The sequence below is a fragment of the Benincasa hispida genome, chromosome 11 (genome assembly GCF_009727055.1).
Source record: "Benincasa hispida cultivar B227 chromosome 11, ASM972705v1, whole genome shotgun sequence".
Classification (NCBI taxonomy): Eukaryota; Viridiplantae; Streptophyta; class Magnoliopsida; order Cucurbitales; family Cucurbitaceae; genus Benincasa; species Benincasa hispida.
In genome coordinates, this window is record NC_052359.1 from 56,516,679 (window position 1) to 56,538,255 (window position 21,577).

A 21,577-nucleotide genomic window follows, 5' to 3' on the forward strand; every position below is an offset into this window, starting at 1 on the left:
AGGTACACACACTGTTTGTTGTGAAAGTCAAACTTGTGAGCCTGATAGGGTCGGAGATTTAGATAGCAGACACAACCAAACACCTTGACAGAAGATAGGTCCAACTTGCTACCAAGTAAAGCCTCCATTGGATTGATATCCTAAAGAACAGAAGAAGGAAAAACATTAATAAGAAGGATGTCACTTTGGAAAGCATACCACCACAGATGCAAGGACATCTTAGCTTGAGCAAGAAGAGTTAAGCCTGCCTCAACAATGTGCCTGTGTTTACGCTCAGCACGACCATTTTAAGATGATGTATAGGGGCAAGACATGCGTATGTGGATTCGCAACTAAGTACACATATGAGCAATAGGTTGAAACTCTCTTCCTCTATCCATTTGTAAGGTACCGAGGGTTTTATTGAACTGTGTGCGAACAAAGGCTTGGAAACATTGGAAAGCAGCTGTAGTATCACTCTTTTGTTTAAGGAGTGGAGCCAAGTGAATCTGCTGAAGTCATCCACAAATATGATATAATATCTATATCCATCTGCTGACAGTATTGGGGCTAGTCCCCAAAGATCAGTATGAACCAATTCAAATGGTTGTTTAGCACAAGAAAGAGAATCAGAAGAAGGTAGGTTGTGTGACTTCCCAAATTGACAAGCTTCACAAAAAAACTTTTCATTAACAATTGTTTTTAGATTACATCCACTAATCAGTTTAGACAAAATTTTAGGGGATGGATGGCCTAAACGCCTATGGAGAAGTAACTTGGAGACAATAGTGCTGATTGCAAGGGTAGAATGTAAAGAAGACTGATTGGACCAAGTTGTCAAGCTAGCACATGAGGGTTCTGATGTAGGAAGTGCATTATTTATTAGGTGGTTGACATTGTCCAACATGTAGTCCATCTTTAAGCCGTCCGGTCATAAGTGCCACCCCCGAATCCTTGTCCTTAACCACACAGAAATCAGCATGAAATTCAACCACGATGTTATTATCATTGGCTAATTTGGATACACTAACTATATTTTTGGTAATTGCAGGCACATATAATATGTTTAAAGAGACAGAACACCATTCTTAGTATGTAGATTGGAGTGTCCAGACCGATATATAGTAAGGGGAGAGCCATTACCAACAACAACTTTACCAGTACCTGTGTAGCTTGAGGAGGATTGGAGGAAGGTGGGGCGGCTAGTGACATGAGTTGAAGCTTCACCATCAACATACCAATTGGGGTCAGTGACTGTCTCAGGGGAGGCAGCTGTCGAGTGAGCAAGTAAGGTTGAGGTTTGCTGTTCTTGATGTCTGTTGGATGGGAGCTAAGTAGATTCAGCTCGAGTATGTGTCGATCGAGGATTGTTGAATTCCTTATTGTATCTGAACTAGTAGATATCAACAGTGTGGCCTATTTTTCCACAGGTTTGGCAGGTAGGCGTGGTTGTAGAAGCATTGTTCCATCGGCCACGCCCTCTGTTTCTTCCCCTTCCACCTATGTAGTTTGAGGATTGGTTGTTCCCATAGGAGTTTCGATAGGGATTCAGTGGAGTGTTGAGACTGTTTTGCACTACATTGACTTAGGGTGAATTTGAGGAGATGGACACATTTGTCATACCGGTGATACCAATTTTGATGGTCAGTTGATATTCAAGTCTCTTTTCATAGGATAGCAAGTCAGATTGAAGATCAGACCACCTGGTTGTGCTTTTACTTTGCACTGCTACAACAACCATATTATATTCTTCATCAAGGCCAGCCAGCACTTGGGATATGAGGTTAGGAGGAGACACTAATGAACCTGCAAGAGCAAGATTGTCAGCATACTTATTCATCAAGTTTAGATACTCACTCATCTTCAGGGCTGCCTTGCGAGTTTGTTGGAACATCCTCTTGAGGTAGTCGGTTTCAGCACTCGACTGAACTCCAACAAGTTCTTTGACATCTTCCCACAGCTCCTTTGTCGATTGATGCCCCATGACTTGTGTTGCAATGTCTTGGTTCATATAATTGTAGAGCCAACCTAAAAGCAGTTGGTCAACAGCTATCCAAGCTTCATAGGATGGATTAGGTTGCAGGTTAGTCCCTGTTGAAGTTGCAGGGCTTGGATCAACACTTGAGCTTTCACCTAGAAAATAAAGAAGGATAACACATAAGCTCCAATGGAAAATAAAGAAAGCCAACATGGAGCTGACACAACAGCCATCGTGGACTCTCTCTCTCCTCAACAAATTCTGGTGCAACCAACTGATACTCTTTCACCTGCATACAAAAGGACAAAATTAGTTTTCAATAGATTCCTTTTCATTCTTTATCATTTTATATATTCATTTAGTGTATAAATTTACCATTCTTCTTTCTGTAAAGATATAGAAGAAGAAGAAAAAAATATACATATATATTGAAAAGAGAAGAAGAATACGGTACCTTATCGACCATATCAATCTCTCTGTCTCTTCTTTACTCTTCCTTTTCAAGCTTTTTGACTTGGTATCAGAGCCTTCAGCTTTTGATAAGCAACAAACGATCCAAAAATGGCAAATCCACCTGTTACCTCTCTGCCTACCATTCCTAGAATCATCAACAATGGAAACATCACAAGTCCACCTCTCAATCAACTACTAAATCAGGTGACATCCATAAAGATGGATAGGTCTAATTTTCTCCTTTGGCAAAACTTAGCTTGGCCAATACTCAGAAGCTACCGTTTGGAAGGCTTTTTAACCAGAGAAAACCCTTGCCCCAGTCATTTCATAGTCAGACAAACATATGAGCATTCAGGTGAAGGAGCATCAGTTGGTTGTATCAGAATTTGTTGTCGAGAGAGAGAGAGTCCACGATGGCTGTTGTGTTAGCTCCATGTTGGCCTTCTTCATCTCCCATTGGAGCTGATGTGTTATCCTTGTCAAAGAGGATCAAACAATAACCTTTTTCGAGTAATAGGAAACAGGGTAGTTCTCGAAAATGATTGTTCCTTTAACATCGGGATCACAATTCACTTTGTGACTCACTCTTTTCGTCAAGCATTCTTCAACCGTCGATGAATCTATCGCAATTCATTGTGTCATTGTTTGTAGGAGTGATCATCAATCGAGCAATGTCGGTTTGGGCTCAGACCGCCATCGACCACCGACATTCCAATAGTCATCGGTGAAGTTCGTTGATGAAGATTGGAGTGTCGAGCAACCGACTACTCGTTTGGGTCACTCAATTTGTTCAATTACGTGACTCTGATGAGTTGGTTGGGAAAAAAACGAAGAAAAATCCAAAACTAGGTAAAATATAAAAATTAGACATTAAAGGAAAGAGAACATAATAAAAGAGATAATAGAAAATACGAGGGGAAGAGAGGGGGGGGGGGGAAGAGAGAGAAGAGGAAGAAAGAAAATAAGAAAAAAAAAGGCAAAATAGTGAAAAAAAAAAAGATAAATTATCTATCAATTAAAAATCGTAGGTGGTTTTAAAAGAAGTCCATGGTTTTTACTAACTTTTCAATCTATAAAATAATAAATAATTATTACATTAAATTAAAATATAATATATAATTATAAAATAAAATTGTAAAGAAATGCCACATTCTCGATTAGGGTGTGTCGAAACCGAAAAAACCAGCGAATCGGATTCGAATTGGCTGGTTTGATCCTTTTTTTTTTTTTTTTTTAAATAATTGTGACATCGGTTCGTTGAATAACAAAATCGAGTGATTCGATTCGGTCCACATTCATTAAACCAAAAAAATCGAGGATAACCAAACCGAACCGACCATATTATATTAATAGATATATTAAATATTTATATTAATATTATTCTTATCTCAGCGCAACCCAATCTCATTCTTATTCAGCCCACTTACTCAACCCAACTTGAAAAATATTGTAACGACCCGACCCCCTAGGACTTAAGTTACTAAATACGTGCATGCATGGAACTCAAAACGACACTCTGTTATGGCGAAATAAATGCTAATTAAATAAGGTAAGTTCAAAGACTTTCATTAATTTCAAATATTAAAACAATAGTAGGGTACCCATAAATCATAAAGGATAATAAATAAGTCTGAAAATGATTCTTAAAAATAAGTTTTAAACATCAAAACTAAAAGTTTAGAGAAACATGAAAAGAACTCCAAATCTTATGAGCAGAAGAGGAAAAACTAGTCCCAGTGGCTCGATCACGAATTCTGCTTGTCCATCGCCAGTGTATCTCTACCCTTACCTGAAACAACAACATGAGAAAGAATGAGTATAAAATACTCAGTAAGTAACCCCACTACTGAGGTCAGGCTAGGCATCGATGTCCTCTAGATACCCACATCTGGTGAAACATATAGTCCTCATGAGACACATATACACATGAAACAAAAAGGAGATTGAGTCCTATCCTACTGTAGTTAAGTATGCCCACTACCTCCGATGAATCCGAAGGGGACACAAACTGGTAAATCCCAAAGGAGACACAAACTGGTGAATCCCGAAGGAGACACAAGCTGGTGAATCCCGAAGGAAACACAAAATCTAATGGGCATCTAACTAATTAGTAAGGAAATTTGCACAGTCTCAACATATAATCATCTCTGTACGAATCTATGACATACATATAAACCTCAATATCATGGCTCTACAACATACACATATACCCCAACATCATGGTTCTACAAGATACACGTATACCTCAACATCATCAGATCAAATACAACCATGGAAGCACGTACCATCTCATACCAGCATTCAAGTGTCTATGTGCATAAATAAATAATTCGTATCTCGTAACAGAACATACTTTAATCATGTTATACTATCAATCTTTCATGTTGTCATTCTGCCATAACCTTCATTTAACATGCTAGCATACATCTAATGTCTGGCCTGTGGGCAGTTCCAGTAGTAAGATTACTTACCTTATTAGGTCGAACCAAAAAGTAATTGAATCTTTGTGAAATTCTTGAATCCTTAATCAAGTCTAAACATAAACCAAGCTTTAAAATTAATAGTTAAGTCCAAATTCCAAACACCCAAATATTACAAAATATTTCTAGATAATCTTACCTAAGGTGTGGTCCAATTCGAATTCACCTTCCAAACCTCCAATTTTAAGCCCAAATAATTAGCAAACCAAACTCTTCTTCATCTTGAATGAAATTCTGAATCAACCCCCTAATCATAATTTGAAATTAGGTTACATGATTAAAGCTTGAATCAAATACATACTTCACTACCAATGCCTCAAATAAATTATCCATATGTAGCTTCGTAAAAAAAAATCACTTCCAAATGACTTTACAAAATTTCTCAACAACCAAATTAATCCACAAGAGGGTAATCAAAGCATAAAACTTACAAAAAATCGGCAAAACAAACTCCAACTTCACTGAACAACACCTTAATACCTTCACAAACTTGAATCCAAAGTTGAAACACAATGGGTATCAACCAATTGATACCAAAAGTAAACGAGTATTCAAGAATCAACCGAAAAAAAACCTAAACGGTAGAAATCTCACCCAAATTGATAGATCCAGTGACAACAAAAGCAAACGATGCTTGAGCAATGGTGGACGGAGATCATGAAGAAGAAACTGACGTAGCTTTGGGCGGCATCAGACGGGTTCACGAACGTGAGGAAGAAAATGGGGGTGGGGTTTGACTTTTTTTTTATAAAAAGACAACAACAATAATAATAATAAAACAAAAAAGGAAGTAATGAGTGTAGTTATATTTACTTCCTTTTTTGTTTTATTATTATTATTATTATTGTTGTTGTTTTTTTTTAATAAAAAGTCAAACCTCACCCCCTTTTCTTCATCACGTTCGTGAACCCGTTCGACGCCGCCCAAAGCCGCCGCGTCAGTTTCTTCTTCATGACCTCCGTCCACCACTGCTCAAGCGTCGTTTGATTTTGCCGTCACTGGATCTATCGATTTGGGTAAGATTTCTACCGTTTAGGTTTTTTTTCGGTTGATTCTTGAATACTCGTTTACTTTTGGTATCAATTGGTTGATACCCATTGTGTTTCAACTTTGGATTCAAGTTTGTGAAGGTATTGAGGTGTTGTTCAGTGAAGTTTGAGTTTGTTTTAGCTAGTTTTGGTAAGTTTGATGCTTTAATTACCCTCTTGTGGATTAATTTTGGTTGTTGAGAAATTTTGGTAAAGTCATTTGGAAGTGATTTTTTTTACGAAGCTACACATGGATAATTTAATTGAGACATTGGTAGTGAAGTATGTATTTGATTCAAGCTTTAATCATGTAAGCCCAATTTCAAATTATGATTAGGGGTTGATTCAAGAATTTCATTCAAGATGAAGAATAGTTTGGTTTGCTAATTATTGGGCTTAAAATTGGAGGTTTGGAAGGTGAATTCAAATTGGACCACACCTTAGGTAAGGTTATCTGGAAATATTTTGTAATATTTGGGTGTTTGGAATTTGGCCTTAACTATTAATTTTAAAGCTTGGTTTATGTTTAGACTTGATTAAGGATTCAAGAATTTCACAAAGATTCAAGTGCTTTTTGGTTCGACCTAATATCAAGGTAAGTAATCTTACTACTGGAACTGCCCACGGGCCAAACATTAGATGTATGCTAGCATGTTAAATGAAGGTTATGGCAGAATGACAGCATGAAAGATTGATAGTATAACATGATTAAACTATGTTCTATTACGAGATCCGAATTATTTAGTTTGTGTTTCCTTCGGGATTCACCAGTTTGTGTCTCCTTCGGATTCACCAGAGGTAGTGAGCATACTTAACTACAGTAGGATAGGATTCAGTCTCCTTTTTGTTTCATGTGTATATGTGTTCCATGAGAACTAGAGCAGTTTATATGTTTCACCAGAGGTAGGTATCTAGAGGACATAGATGTCTAGCCTGACCCCAGTAGTGGGGTTACTTACTGAGTATTTTATACTCATTCTTTCTCATGTTGTTGTTTCAGGTAAGGGTAGAGATGGACCGGCGATGGACAAGCATAATTCGTGATCGAGCCACTGGGACTAGTTTTTACGATTCCGCTCGTGAGATTTAGAGTTATTTCCATGTTTTTCTCAACTTTTAGTTTTGATATTTAAAACTTATTTTTAAGAATCGTTTTTCAGACTTATTTATTATCCTTTATGATTTATGGGTACCATACTATTGTTTTAATATTTGAAATTAATGAAAGTCTTTGAACTTTACCTTATTTAATTAACATTTATTTCGCCATAACAGAGTGTCGTTTTGAGTTCCATGCATGCATGTATTTAGTAACGGTCTAACTTAAGTCCTAGGGGGTCGGGTCTTACAAATATAAAATGGGATTTATACATAAAAGACCTTAAGAATAGGCACATGTTACATTAACGTCATGAACATTTCATTTTTTACAAAAAAGAAAAAAAAATGACTTAGCGGCCTCACTATTTTCACTAATATTAGTGGCTATTTATAATCTAGCCCTCACCTACGTTATATAATATAATATATATATATATTCATGTATTTCTCTCACTTGCATGCATATTTCTCTCCCCCCATGCATATGTTATCTATCTCCCAATAATATATTTCATATATTATCTCTCCCATAATTCACACTAATTTATTCCACTCCTCTCTCTTTTATTTTTCTCCTTCCTCTCATTTCTCCTTTCGACGATGTGAGTTGTAGGCAGTAGACGACAGTATAGGGCGAATTGATGGCTCAACAAGAGTGTGACACGAATGACTTGGGACAACTCGATGGCGTGGACGACGTGGGACGAATCAACGGTGACAAATTAAGTAGATTCGGTCAACAACACGGTGGGGCGAGCAAATCTCATCAACGACAACGGGGAGAGAGATCCGTTGCTGCCTGGCTGAAGAATAAGAGGTGAAGATGAAATTTGATATATACTGTGGTGTATGTATTCATTTATTTGATATAAACGAGTGTTTCTTTTTTTAATTTAGACTTGTTGTATTATGATATATATACTAGGGTGTAAATGAAATTTACGAAGATTTATATATTATAATATATTTCATATATTGGTTTATACTGTAATCTATGTCAAACATTTAGTCAATCTTTAATTTATAAACTGTAGTAGTTAGAATATTTTCAAATATCTAACAAAATGTTCTAAGCTATATTTGAAATAATCATAAATCTGTCAAAATTTTCTAATGTATATTTAAAATAACCATTAATCCGTAAAAAAACCAATAAATCAAATAAACAACGGAATATATTACATTTACAAGTGAACAAACAACAAAATATTTCACATAATAACAAAAATCAACATGAAAAACGAAAGGGAAAATAAAATCATATTAAACATCATTTTCTCTTTCCAAATGGAAATGAAAAAAAAAATCAAATGCATTTTATCCCTACAATCGAAAAAGGAAAAAAAAATAAATGCACTTTCTCTCTTCATAATAAATGGTGATTTATGTTACGCATTGAATTTATATACTGTGGTATATGAAGTATATTTTAAATAACACGAATCTGCAGAAAAAATATGTGAAACTAGTGAAAATAGAAAAAAAATTCACTAAATATATTTTCTCTCCCCAATTAAATTAAATAAAGAAAAAATCTAAAAAATAAATACATTTTATCTCTCTATTTGAAAATATGAAAAAAAATTATATTAAATGAATATTCTCTTCTCACAATAAATGTAGTTTCTCCCTAATAAGTTTTGAAAACGGGGAATTATATATAAAAATGGGGAATAAAAATAATAAAACAAGGTAAGTTAGTCTAAAAATAATATTAAAAAGTTTTCTTAAAAAAATTCAAAATTGAAGACATTTTTAAAATATAGGATTTTTTTTTTTTTTTTAAATGAAAATCCCACTGAAAATTAAAACTGATTTTTTTGACAACCCTAAGCGCTACCATCGTCTCGTTCATCTTCTTCTTCTTCACCTCTCCAGTCGACGTTGGCTGCCATTCATCTTCTTCACCTCTCCAGTCGAAATCTTCATCTCTCGAGTTGACATCTCCTCGTCTGGTCGCTCGTCAATCGCCTCTCCCCATCCGGCCGCTCGCCCCTCTCCAGTCTCCACGCCAGTGTCCATCGCCCCTCTCCAGTCGCTTCTCCCCGTCCGGCGTCCATCAGCATCGGTATTTTTTTCTCTCTTTTAAATTATTAATCCTGTTCTTTATGTTTATAATCTGTAAGTGAGTGAGCGTGCATACTGGCTATGGCGACTGAGATTCAGCTGTTTTTCCACCATAGTCGAACAGATTTACTTTTTTATTATTAATTGATCGATTATTGAATGGGTTACTTTGGAGATATGTTGTCTATAAAGTCTATAAATTTTAGTAGAAGTCAAAGTTGTATGCTAGTTCTAGTCTAGGAATGTATAGATCTGTTATCTGATCACAGATAACAAACATAATTTGGGCTGTCAGGTAATGGAACATTTGGTTTATTGCTCCGTTTTTGGTTGGTTTAACAATTGGTTTCCATATAGTACATCGATGAGTTGTCTGTCTGTTTTTTCCTTCTTAGTGAAATTCTAAACTGTTATTTTAATTCAAAATTTGACTTGGGCAAACTGGTTCTTCTTGCTATTGGTGATTGCTTCTGTTTGTTACAATTGTCTAAGAAATACCCTTTTTGTAGCCAAGTTGCTCTGTTATAAACTTATAAAGAACTATAGGTTGGTTGGAATTCCTTTTATTATCCAGTTTTCAGTTATTGGTAGACACTGGTATTCTTTTCTTTGAATCCTTATCTAGGTTTTTTACTGTTTTTTTATAAGGGTAATGCCGAAGCTGGTGACCTTTGGAGTTTCCTTTGAATTGGGATAAATGAGGGTGCATTGGAACTTTGTTCCCTTGTAGAATTTAGAGAGGAAGCTCAATTCTTCCTTCAGCTAATTTCTCCTTATTTGTGGTGCAGATTTGTTGGGTAGGATAAGATGGCTCGAAATGAGGAGAAAGCACAGTCGATGCTAAATCGTTTCATAGCCTTAAAAGCTGAGGAGAAGAAGAAACCAAAGGAACGTCGACCCTACCTTGCCTCTGAGTGTCGTGACCTTGCAGAAGCTGACAAATGGCGTCAGCAAATCATGCGTGAGATTGGTCGTAAGGTTGCCGAAATCCAAAATGAAGGCCTTGGTGAGCACCGGTTGCGTGATCTCAATGATGAGATTAACAAGCTCATTAGAGAGAAGTCACATTGGGAGCGTCGTATAATTGAGCTAGGTGGCCCCAATTATACCAAACATTCAGCCAAAATGACTGATTTAGAGGGCAATATTGTTGATGTACCAAACCCTAGTGGTCGTGGCCCTGGATATCGATATTTTGGTGCTGCTAAGAAGTTACCAGGCGTCAGGGAATTGTTTGAGAAGCCACCTGAGCTGCGGAAGCGCAGGACTCGTTATGACATATACAAGAGGATTGATGCAAGCTACTATGGTTACAGAGATGACGAAGATGGAGTTTTGGAAAGAGTTGAAGGTCCAAGTGAAGAGCGTATGAGAGCCGAGGCAGTTGAAGAGTGGCAAAGAATGGAAGAGATAAGGAAAGAAGCGAAGAGGGCAGTAAAGAGCGGGGAGGTGGCCAGCGTTGTGAATGTTGCAGCAAAGGAGGTACTATTTGAAGAGGAGGAAGAGGTTGTTGAAGAAGAGAGGAAGAGAGAGAGGGAAATGAAGGAGAATTTGGACAAGGAGAGGGAGTTTGTGGTGCATGTGCCATTACCCGATGAAAAGGAGATTGAGAAGATGGTATTGGAGAAGAAGAAGATGGAACTGTTAAGCAAGTATGCGAGTGATATGCTTTTAGAGGAACAGAGTGAAGCCAAGTCCATGCTTAATATACAGAGGTAGACTCCCAAAAATCCTCATAGAGGATTTGGCTGATCTGTTTTCCTAGAATTTTCCATGCCTATGCAATGCATCACAGCTTCTGTGGTCGACAAGCAAAGCATATGTTGTATTCAACCAGAGTGATAACAAAGATCGAGGTATACGATGAACTACTGTTTTAATGTTTGTTCAGATCTCTGTATATTTTGCTTTAAACATCTTTTAGGCAATCAATGCTAATGAATGACGCAAAACTTTAGATAATAGGTTGCTAGAATTTTTCAAATTCATGTACTTGGATGGAATGTTTAGGGTCTACATTTTCAAATTTTTGCTCGGGCTATATATTTGATGTTTTAAAAAAATTCACGAACTGATGAGACTGTCCTATTCAACAAGTCAATCTATTAAACATAAAATTCAGTGCTTATCGACCTAATAGGCACAAAATCTTAGATCTTTCAAATCAATTTTTATTAATAAAAAAACATCCAACATTCAGTGACATTAGACGTAAGTCTTATATTCAAAGACCTTTTTTTTTTTTTTTGGGAGTTATAGAACACATTTGATATTTGAAATTTTTTCATGAAATTAACACTTTAATTCTTGAACGATAAATTTGTAACCGCTAAGCCTCTATACTCCAAAATTTATAACAATTTAATATCTCATAAAAATCTTATCAAAATTAAATGTCAAAATTATGTAGTAGTTGTTTTTTTTTTTGTTTTGTTGTTTTTGTTTTTGTTTTGTTTTTTTTTTTTCAAGTTAAAAAAAAAAACCTCCAATCAATTTATTGATTTAAATAGGAATGATAAAAATAGGAAGGTCTAAGAAGAAACTAAAATAGTTGGAGCCCAAATCTCACTTAAGCGTTCGATTATTTTGGTCTGTTTCTTTACTCTTCCTCGTTTTTCTTACCCTCCCTTGTTTTCCTTACTCCGATTAGTGCTCGATTATTTTGTTTTGTTTCCTTTCATGGGTTTTTTGTACGGATGGCCTCCGTTTCCTTACTCTCTCTCGTTTCCATGTCACTCGATACATGGTGAATTTCAAATTGATATACATAGTGAATTTCAAATCGATTTCTTAAAATGTAAAGTTAGATGGTTGATTTACATGTACTATATACTGGAGCATGTTACATGATACTCGACAATACTCAATAAACATTGACTATATATGTGGTTGATTTACATGTACTATATACTCGGTGTAATGTAGAGATGTTCTGATAAATACTCGATACACAGTCACTCGATACTTGTTACACGATACTCGATAAATATTGACTATATAGATGGTTGATTACTATATACTCAATGCAGGTTACACGATACTCAACAATACTAAAAAAAAATAGTGACTATATAGATGATATAGATTTACAAATAGTGTCAAAATTCACATGGAAAGCCCTAATAAAAATAATGTCAAATTTACAAATCATGTTAAAATTCACATAGATGGTACAAAAATTCACATAAACAAAATAATGTGAAAATTTTACATAGAAAAATTGATTTGTCCTAATAAAAAAGTTGATTTGCCTATAACTCGGAAAAATTCACTTTCATCACCTACTATTTTAGTTGCTATAATTCAAAATACATAAAACTTTTTGAATATTTCAATTTGGCTATCTATTTTTAGCCACCGATAACAATTTCCCAAAAAAAAAAAAAAAAAAAAAATCTTGCTTATTTGAACTTGGGCCCATAATTGATGATAGGGGCATGCAACCTTCTTTGAGATTCGTCATACTTTTAGTCTTAAAATTTTTAATTTGGAAAAAATGTTATTTGTAGTTCTCCAATAATTTTTCATATAAAGATTGGATCGATAATTAATAATATGTGATTAAGGTTTTGTCTGAACCCTAAATCAAATAAAATACTTGATTCAAGCTAATGAGTTGTAGTATGTTAGAGTATATGTTATAGAATTTAATATTGAATGTAATAGATTTAGCTTATGTTATATTTTAGACATTATTTAGTTTAGTTTATCATATATGTAAAAGCTCATTGGATCTTAGGTTCTCTTGTATTTAAATTAGCTTTTATTTCACTTGTAAGAGAATAGTTGATAAACCCTAATCTAATTCTCTAGAGTTAATGTTTATCGAGTATTGTCGAATATCGTGTAACGAGTATATCTTAACGAGTATCGAGTATCGGGTGACTGTGTTTGAGTATTTATCAAAACGTCTCTACCTTACACTAAGTATATAGTACATGTAAATCAAACATCTATAAAGCCAATGTAATCGAGTATAAAATTACTTCACATTTCAAGAAATCGATTTGAAATTTACAATGTATATCGATTTGAAACACCATGTATTGAGTGGCATGAATAATTCAATAATCGAGTATAAAGTAATCGAGCATCGAGTATGACGTTGATATGATTGAGTATACACGTGTCGATTGCAGTCGTATCGAGTGATCTTCAAACGAGTTTTGAATTCAAAATAATTGAGTATAAAGTAATCGAGCATCGAATATGATATTGATATGATCGAGTATACACGTGTCGATTACAGGCGTATCGAGTGAACTTTCAAACGGGTTATAAATTATAATCGAGCATCAAATATGACGTTGATATGATCTAGTATACACGTGTCGATTGCAGCCGTATTGAGTGACTGTGCATCGAGGAAAGTGTGACGAGCCATCGAAGATCGAGTAGATTTGTATTGGCAGACGTGAGGGGTGATTCTCAAGGGCGAACCGGTAAAATCACATGCTTATGACGTAAGTAGAAGGCCACTTTTCATTACTTTCTCTACAGGAGACCATTTTTCATTTGGACCTCCCAAATGAGGTCATTCGTACAAAAAAAAAAACCCTGATTGTTTTTTTGTTTTATTTTTTTTTTTGTTGCTAATCACATTGGAAATTGTGTATCTACTTATCGTGTTTTTGCCCCTACTCGATTATTCAATTCAATAAAGATAAGAGGATTTTAAAACCATTTTGTTATACTTTGTTTGATAATCATTTGATTTTTTTTTCAACTACATTTGTTTTCTCGTAATTTGTTATATGCAATCTTCAAACTTCCCATGTAAACATTTGAATATTGGCCATTTAAAAAGTATGTATCTGTGAAGATTACTTATTTTTAATTTTCAGATTTTAATTTTGATTTCGAACCCACCTCTAAAATGTAGACAACAAATAATAACAACAACAACAATAATAATAAATGGAAAATGGTGTTTATAAGCTTAATTTTAAAAAAACAAAATCCAGATAATTGCCAAATTAGGTCTTAGTTACGACACTTTTGATCATGAGCATCGTCCTAAAATTCTTTTCTAATACGTATTTATACTAACCATAAGAGACTTAAGGGGATAACTAGTAAGATAAAAGTAGGCAAAATTTCAAGAAGAGGGTGACCTACAATATTCTTGGAAGCCTATGTTTAAAAGACGACATCCAGAACTGATTTAATGCCTCCCTTTGAAAGTCCTAAGATGTGGGTATTTAGCTAAACTAGCCAATAGCTTGCCCAACCCGTGAGAATATTTAGTCATATTTCTTAGTACATAGACAAAATATCAGTCTTTTACATTATATGATCTAAAGAGTTTGCAAGTATTTGAAGAGAACAATAAATATAAATTAATGAAATCTAAAAGTTACATATCACTTCATCATGTAACGAACTTCAATGCTACTAATTGTAATGGGACAACTGAAGTTATCTCTACTAATTGTGTTTGTAACTATGATATAGGTCAATGAGGATATACCACATTGTCATTTCCTTTAATAGTTTAGAGAAAATATGCTATTTGTTTAAATATATATTTATCCTCAGATCATGATATTTCACATCTACGGTATTGATTACTTGTGTAAATGAAATCCACTTTGCATGTAATCATTTTGACCCAAATAGTTGTGATGCAAGACATATATAAATTATTAAAAAAATACAAGGGTGAAATGGGGAGGTAAAAATTCTCCAAATGCGATCCATTTTATATATAATAGATACAAATAAACACAACAGTTTAGATACAACACAAATCAAACAAACAACACCTAAAAGTAAATAGGGCTGCTTGCATAGATAGTCATCCGCTTATAAATATAGTACAAATTTAGGGTCAAATGTCTGAAAAGACCAAAAAAAGACATCCAATGGTCAGACTCATTTTCAAGAGAACCCATTTTGTGCAATCAATAAATACCAAAATCACTGATAGCCATCAAAATCGTGTGACTGTTCTTCTTCCCTTTGATTTCGCTCCAAAATTCAAAAGGTATGCTTCTCTCCTTCTTCGACTCTTCTTATTCGATTCTTCGTCTCTTTTTCACTGATAGTCATCCTTTGAAATTATCTCATTGATCTAGCGCACCATTCTTCTTTCGTCGATAGTATTGATTTTGATTCTTTGGCCAATCTTTTCCTACTGATTCCTTTTCCAAAATCCTAAAATCAGTTTGAGTAGTTTTGATTTCAATTTCAAATGATATCTGTCGATATGTTGTTGATAGTTCGTTGTTTTTTTTCAAATTAGGGCCACGTGCATTCTCCACCTTTTTTAGGGATTTTCAGAGATTCATTTTGTATGTATTAAGTCGATTAGTTGGTGAGATGTAGTAAACACTGATTCTTATTCTACCAAACCTTCAATTTTAATCACAATCCACGATTTTATTACTTCAATTTCAATTTACATCATCTCAGTCTTAGTTAATTTTTGGTGATTCTTTTCATGCTTCAAGTGTTTCACATGTTTTATTCCACATTTTGATCACCGTGATAGATCTTCTTTTTGAACAACAATTGATTATGTGAAGTTCTTTGTACCTTGTTTGGTTGTTAATTTAGTTTGCAAGTAATCACAACTATGTTTTTTTTTTTTTATGTATGTTGTTCCTATCGAACATATCAATAATATGTTGATAGTTAGTCGATAGTTTGCTATGTTAGACTTTTGGTATTTAGTATATTGCATGCAAACTGGAAACCTTGATAGCAACATAAGTGATATTCCAATACATTGATAGCAACATAATTGACAACCCTATACATTACTATCAATATTGAAGGATATCATAGAAATCTACTATGACAACCTTATGCATTGCTATCAACATTGAAGGATATCACTGAAATCTACTATCTCTATTTCCTATCTAAAGTTTGTTGATGAATTTATCTCTGTTTCCTATAATATGGAGGTAATAAGTATGCTTTCTATACTGTAACTTGAAATCATTAATTGGATATCAACAGTGATTTATTTGATATAATTAGTTTGTTGATTGGTATTACTGAAAACATCTGTGATTTGTTGATTGTTTTTAATTATGCTATCAATTTATATTTCTTTTTATTAGATATAGATACTCTTTTATTAAAGCTATTGATTGGTATTATTAATAGCATTTGTGATTTGTTGATTGTTTAATTAGGGCTATCAATTGGTATTATCGATAGCATATGTGATTTGTTGATTGTTTGATATGCTATCGATTTATATTTTTGATAGCTACCATTTCTAAATGATATCCCTAACAGACTACTATCAGTGATATGAAGGTAATGTTTCTATAAAGTGATATTGTTATTATTTGTTTTCGGAATAAATGGAGAAAGGAAAGAGAAAATTATTGGAATGATCAACATCATCTGGAAAAAAGCCCAAGAAACTCAAGGTCTACAATCTAATGATGTTTATAAATTTATATACCCGTAGTTGCTTTTTTTTCTTATATTTATGTTGTCATACAAACAGGAAAATGTATTGATAGTTCCTGAAAGTGAATGGAGAAACCTGTTGAAAGTGAGCTTCTTCGTAACATTAGAAGTCTTATCCAATATAGGAACTTTAGATGAGCTATCACTCTAACTATTTAGGGAATATCATTTTGTCACTTCTTAGACATGAGAATGAAAAGGGTGCTTGTCCAACTCATATCACACCTGATTAGAAGGCAATACACTACTACAAAACAAAACATCTTAGCTATTAATGTAGAAGGACACATTTTAGAATTTGGCCACAAAGAATTTTGTTTAATAACATGTTTGAATTGTGATGACTACCCTGTGAATGGTTTTTATAGTGAAAAAGAATCAATAGATAACACAATTAGGAACTTATTCTTCAAAACAAATATGAAAATTGTGAGGAGAGAGCACCTACCTTCAATTTGTTAGGTTATGATGCCAATATACCCATTGATCTAAAGGTCAAACTTGTCAGCTGTATTTTTTATAGAGCTTCCTAAGATCTATACAAGGACATAATAAAGTAAGTTTGAAGCATCTAAATATGTTGGATGATGAAGACAAATTTAGATCTGATCAATGGGGGAGGGTATCTTTTAAATTTACTATAGAATTTTTTAAGAATGATGTTATCAACAAACCATCTTCAATTTTCTTCCAACGATTTCCACTTGCCTTGATTTATTGCGATTTCAAGGTGATACCAAGACTATCCAACCCTACTATTGGATTTGCAAGAAGAATCAAAAGTGATAGGCTATGAATTGCTCAACGGGAATCTCAAGAGCCTAATGATTGACAACACATTAATAACAATATCTTCAAAGCCACTGGTGTAAGTCTTTTTATCATTGTTATTTCCTTTATTTATTTGTTATTAGCATGCTATCAATGATAGAAACTATCATTGATATTACGTTATTAGTGACAACTTCTATCACTAATAACTAACTAATAACATAAAAGGTATCACTAATTTTAAGTTGTCAATGATAGCTTCTATCATTGATAACATGTTATCATAGATAGAAGCAATCAGTGACAACTTGAAATCAGGGTAGTTTCTATAAACATGTCATCAGGTAGTGGTATTTCCACTGACCTCTTCATTGATCTTCTAGTTTTCTATTGCTTCATTGGTTCCATATGAACAAGAATTACAATCAAATTGAAGGATCTCATATCGATGAGTTCCATGAGTGTGTTCAGATCGCTCCGATCTCACCGTGACCGAAATACAAATTATACATTCAAATCATACAGTTTTGCAAACAAAATTTAATTAACGGCATGCTAAGAACAAGATAAATAATAAGGGAGAAATTTCCATACTAGTTGAAGACAGTTTTCACACTTTGGAACTCCAACGCAGTAGAAAACCTCCATGCGATCTACCAACGCCCAAAAGTAACGTCAACAAAAGCAGCACGAACAACTGCGCACTCACGACCGCTGTGGGGATGACACCACCACTAGAGAGCCCCAGGTATTCTCAGAGTGAAAACCCAAAGGGTGAGCTTTGGTGAATTTGGTAGAGGAAGGAGGAAACACAAATCGCGTAGGCGATAAGCAAGTGGGAGGAAAATGACGCTATCACATAGCAGAAGTGCTTATCATTTAGGAGGAGCTAAACGATTGTGTAGGATTTACTGAACGATCGTTTAGGAAAAGGTATACGATCGTTTAGTAAAACCGACAGATTATACGATCGTTTAGAGAAGCTATCCGATCGTGTAGAAAATAGCGTACGATCGTTTAGGCATGCGAAGGACGATCGTTTAGGCGGAGAGTGCTATCGTATAGGCTCTCGATTTTCTTAAGCGATCGTTTATAATCACCAACGCGCGCTTCCACTTTTCTCTTCAGGTGATTGAACTCCGGGTGATCAAAATGAAAACCCTTTTCATTATAATTCATCGGTTACATTAATCGACTCAACCCACTAACCTACGTCCAAACGTGAAAATTGGCTTAATTATCATATAATTAACCAATTAATTGTTAATTAATAAATATAATCATATTATATTTATATCCTATAGTCTGATATCACATATCTACTATAGTATTTTCTCCTCTACTTGATATAAATCATATTTATATCTAATTTCCTCCATAATAATGTATCTCATATATTTAGCCAATCATATCATATATAATTAACCAGTCCAATTATATCATATATAATCAAATTTCCTCATGTCAATTTGAACATTTCAAATTAACCCAAATACTGGTTCTTGACTTTATCCAAGCTACCCAGGGGACCTAATGGACCTGTGGCTCGAAGCTCCAACGGTACGTGAATAGCTTACTAAACTCTTTAGGTACGAGATTCACCATCCGTTAATTGTCAGGCATTACACTAAAGATCAACAGTTGAACTCTTCTTACCACAGATATATTTCAGTGTCCATCGGATATAACCAATCATGAGTATGATGACTCTTCACAGATGCTCGTAAGTATAGCTGGGCCAAATTATCGTTATGCTCCTGTAGTTACATCTCACTCCTTAAGTACCACTGATTCCTCTAATGAACAATACAACATAGTCCAACTATGTTTGAACACCTCTCGAGCCAAGAGAAGGTGTGTGGCACCACATCGTTAAAGCCATCAACACTACGATTTGATCGTGGTGGAGAGTACAGAACTATATGATAGAACATAGGATTACGTCCCAACTCTCGGCCCCTGGTATACCTTAGCAGAATGGTGTATCAAAAAGAAGAAACAAGACCTTGTTGGACATGGTTTGGTCTATGATAAGTTATACTCATCTTCCAGACTCGTTTTGGGGTTATGCAGTGCAGACTGCATGTTATATCCTGAACAACGTTCCCTTGAAAAGTGTTTCTGAAACACCTATTGAGTTATAGAGAGGCCGTAAAGGTAGTTTACGCCACTTCAGGATTTGGGGCTGTTCGACACATGTGCTAGTGACTAACCTAAAGAAGTTGGAACCGCGTTCAAAGGTTTGCCTCTTTGTGGGCTACCCCAATGAAACGAGAGGAGGATACTTTTATGATCCTAGTGAGAACAAAGTGTTTGTTTCCACTAATGCTATCTTCTTGAAAGAATATCACATGAGGGATCATAAGCCACGAAGTAAGCTCGTTTTACGTGAGATCTCAAGTGAGACTGAGACTGCTGAGGGTTCAACAAGAGTTGTTGAACAGGCCGACAAATCAACAAGAGTTGTTGAGGTCAGGATGTCTAGTCAACTAGCTCAAGAGTTAAGACTATCTCGACGTAATGGGAGGGTTATGAACCCACTTGATCGCTACATAGGTTTGATTGAAGCCCAAAACGTCATTACGAATGATGGGGTTAAGGTTAAGAAAGTAATAGAGGACGTTGACAAAGATGAATGGGTTAAGGCCATGAACCAGGAAATGGAGTCTATGTACTTTAACAACGTCTGGGAGCTTGTTGATCCACTTGATGGGGTAAGACCTATTGGGGTAAGTGGATCTATAAGCGAAAGAGAAGTGTAGATGGAAAGGTGCAAACCTTTAAGGCTATACTCGTGGCAAAGGGTTATACCCAGGTTGAGGGAGTTGACTATGAGGAAACTTTCTCATCTGTTGTCATGTTTAAGTCTATCAGAATTCTCTTGTCCATAGCCACATTTTATGATTATGAAATATGGAAAATGGACGTCAAGACTGCCTTTCTTAATGGGAATCTTGAGAAGACCATCTATATGACTCAACTAGAGGGGTTCGTAGTTTCAGATCAAGAGCAAAGAGTTTGCAAGCTTAATAGGTCCATTTATGGGTTGAAGCAAGCATCTCGATCTTGGAACATCAGATTTGACACTGCTGTCAAGTCGTTTGGCTTTGACTAGAATGTTAATGAGCCTTGTATTTACAAGAAGATCATCAACAGCTCAGTAGCTTTTCTGGTACTGTATGTGATGATATCCTACTCATTAGGAATGATGTAGGATATCTGATTGATATTAAGAGTTGGCTAGCTGCCCAGTTCCAAATGAAAGATTTGGGTGAGGCACAGTATGTTCTCGGGATCCAAATCATTCAGGATCGCAAGAATAAATGGTTAGTCCTGTCTCAGGCATCGTTCATTGATCAAATATTGATTAGGTACAGGATGCAGGATTTCAAGAGGGGTTTGTTAGGTTTCAGGCATGAAATCGTTCTGACTAAGGATCAATGTCCTAAGACACCTCAAGAGGTTGAGGAGATGAGACGGATTCCCTATGCTTCTGTTGTAGAAAGCTTAATATATGCAATGTTGTGTACTCGACCCAACATTTGCTATGCAGTAGGGATTGTCAATCAATATCAGTCCAATCCAGGATTTGATCACTGGACGGCGGTCAAGACGATCCTCAAGTATCTTCGGAGAATGAAGGCCTACATGCTTATATATAGAGATAAGGATCTGATCCTTACAGGATACACAGACTATGACTTTCTGACCGATCGAGATTCTCGCAAATCAACATCTGGGTCAGTGTTTACTCTAAATGGAGGGGTTGTAGTTTGGCGAAGCATCAAGCAAGGATGCATCGCAGACTCCATTATGGAAGCCGAATACGTAGCGGCTTGTGAAGCAGCTAAAGTGGTTGTTTGGTTGAGGAAGTTCCTTACGGATTTGGAAGTTGTTCCAAATATGGATTTTCTTATCACTCTTTATTGTGATAACAGCGGGGCTGTGGAAAATTCGAAGAAGCCTTAGAGTCATCAACGGAGTAAGCATATAGAACGAAAATATCACCTAATCAGGGAGATTTTGCGTCGTGGTGATGTGATAGTCGAGCAGATCACATTGGAGCACAACGTTGTTGATCCTTTTACAAAGGCCCTCACGGCTAAAGTGTTCAAGGGTCACCTGGAAAGCCTGGGTTTGCAGAACATGTGGCATCTTATCTAGGGCAAGTGGGAGATGATACTGGGGTATGCCCTAGTTTATTGTATATTGTATAGAGTTATATTGTATTGTACATTAGTCTCCTGAGTCATCAGAACAAGTGGGAGATTGTTGGGATTGGTGTCCTA

At 35.3% G+C, this 21,577-nt stretch overlaps 1 protein-coding gene across 2 annotated transcripts; it reads left to right on the forward strand.

The window, feature by feature from the left end:
* Window positions 1-8,820: 8,820 nt before the first annotated feature.
* LOC120091976 (pre-mRNA-splicing factor ISY1 homolog) lies at window positions 8,821-11,127 on the forward strand. Of its 2 annotated transcripts, XM_039050161.1 has the most exons (3): window positions 8,821-9,087; window positions 9,735-9,789; window positions 9,875-11,127. In XM_039050161.1, exon 3 carries the CDS (start codon window positions 9,894-9,896, stop codon window positions 10,803-10,805), a length of 912 nt encoding a protein of 303 aa, XP_038906089.1. In that variant the 5' UTR covers window positions 8,821-9,087; window positions 9,735-9,789; window positions 9,875-9,893; the 3' UTR covers window positions 10,806-11,127. The 2 variants fall into 2 exon arrangements, with proteins under 2 accessions (XP_038906089.1, XP_038906088.1); XM_039050160.1 differs by lacking the exon at window positions 9,735-9,789 and having other exon boundaries at window positions 8,822-9,087.
* The last annotated feature ends 10,450 nt before the right edge of the window (window positions 11,128-21,577 follow it).

Bases quoted from the DNA above. Each gene is read 5' to 3' on its own strand.
- LOC120091976 (XM_039050161.1), top strand. From the start codon at position 9,894: ATGGCTCGAAATGAGGAGAAAGCACAGTCGATGCTAAATCGTTTCATA.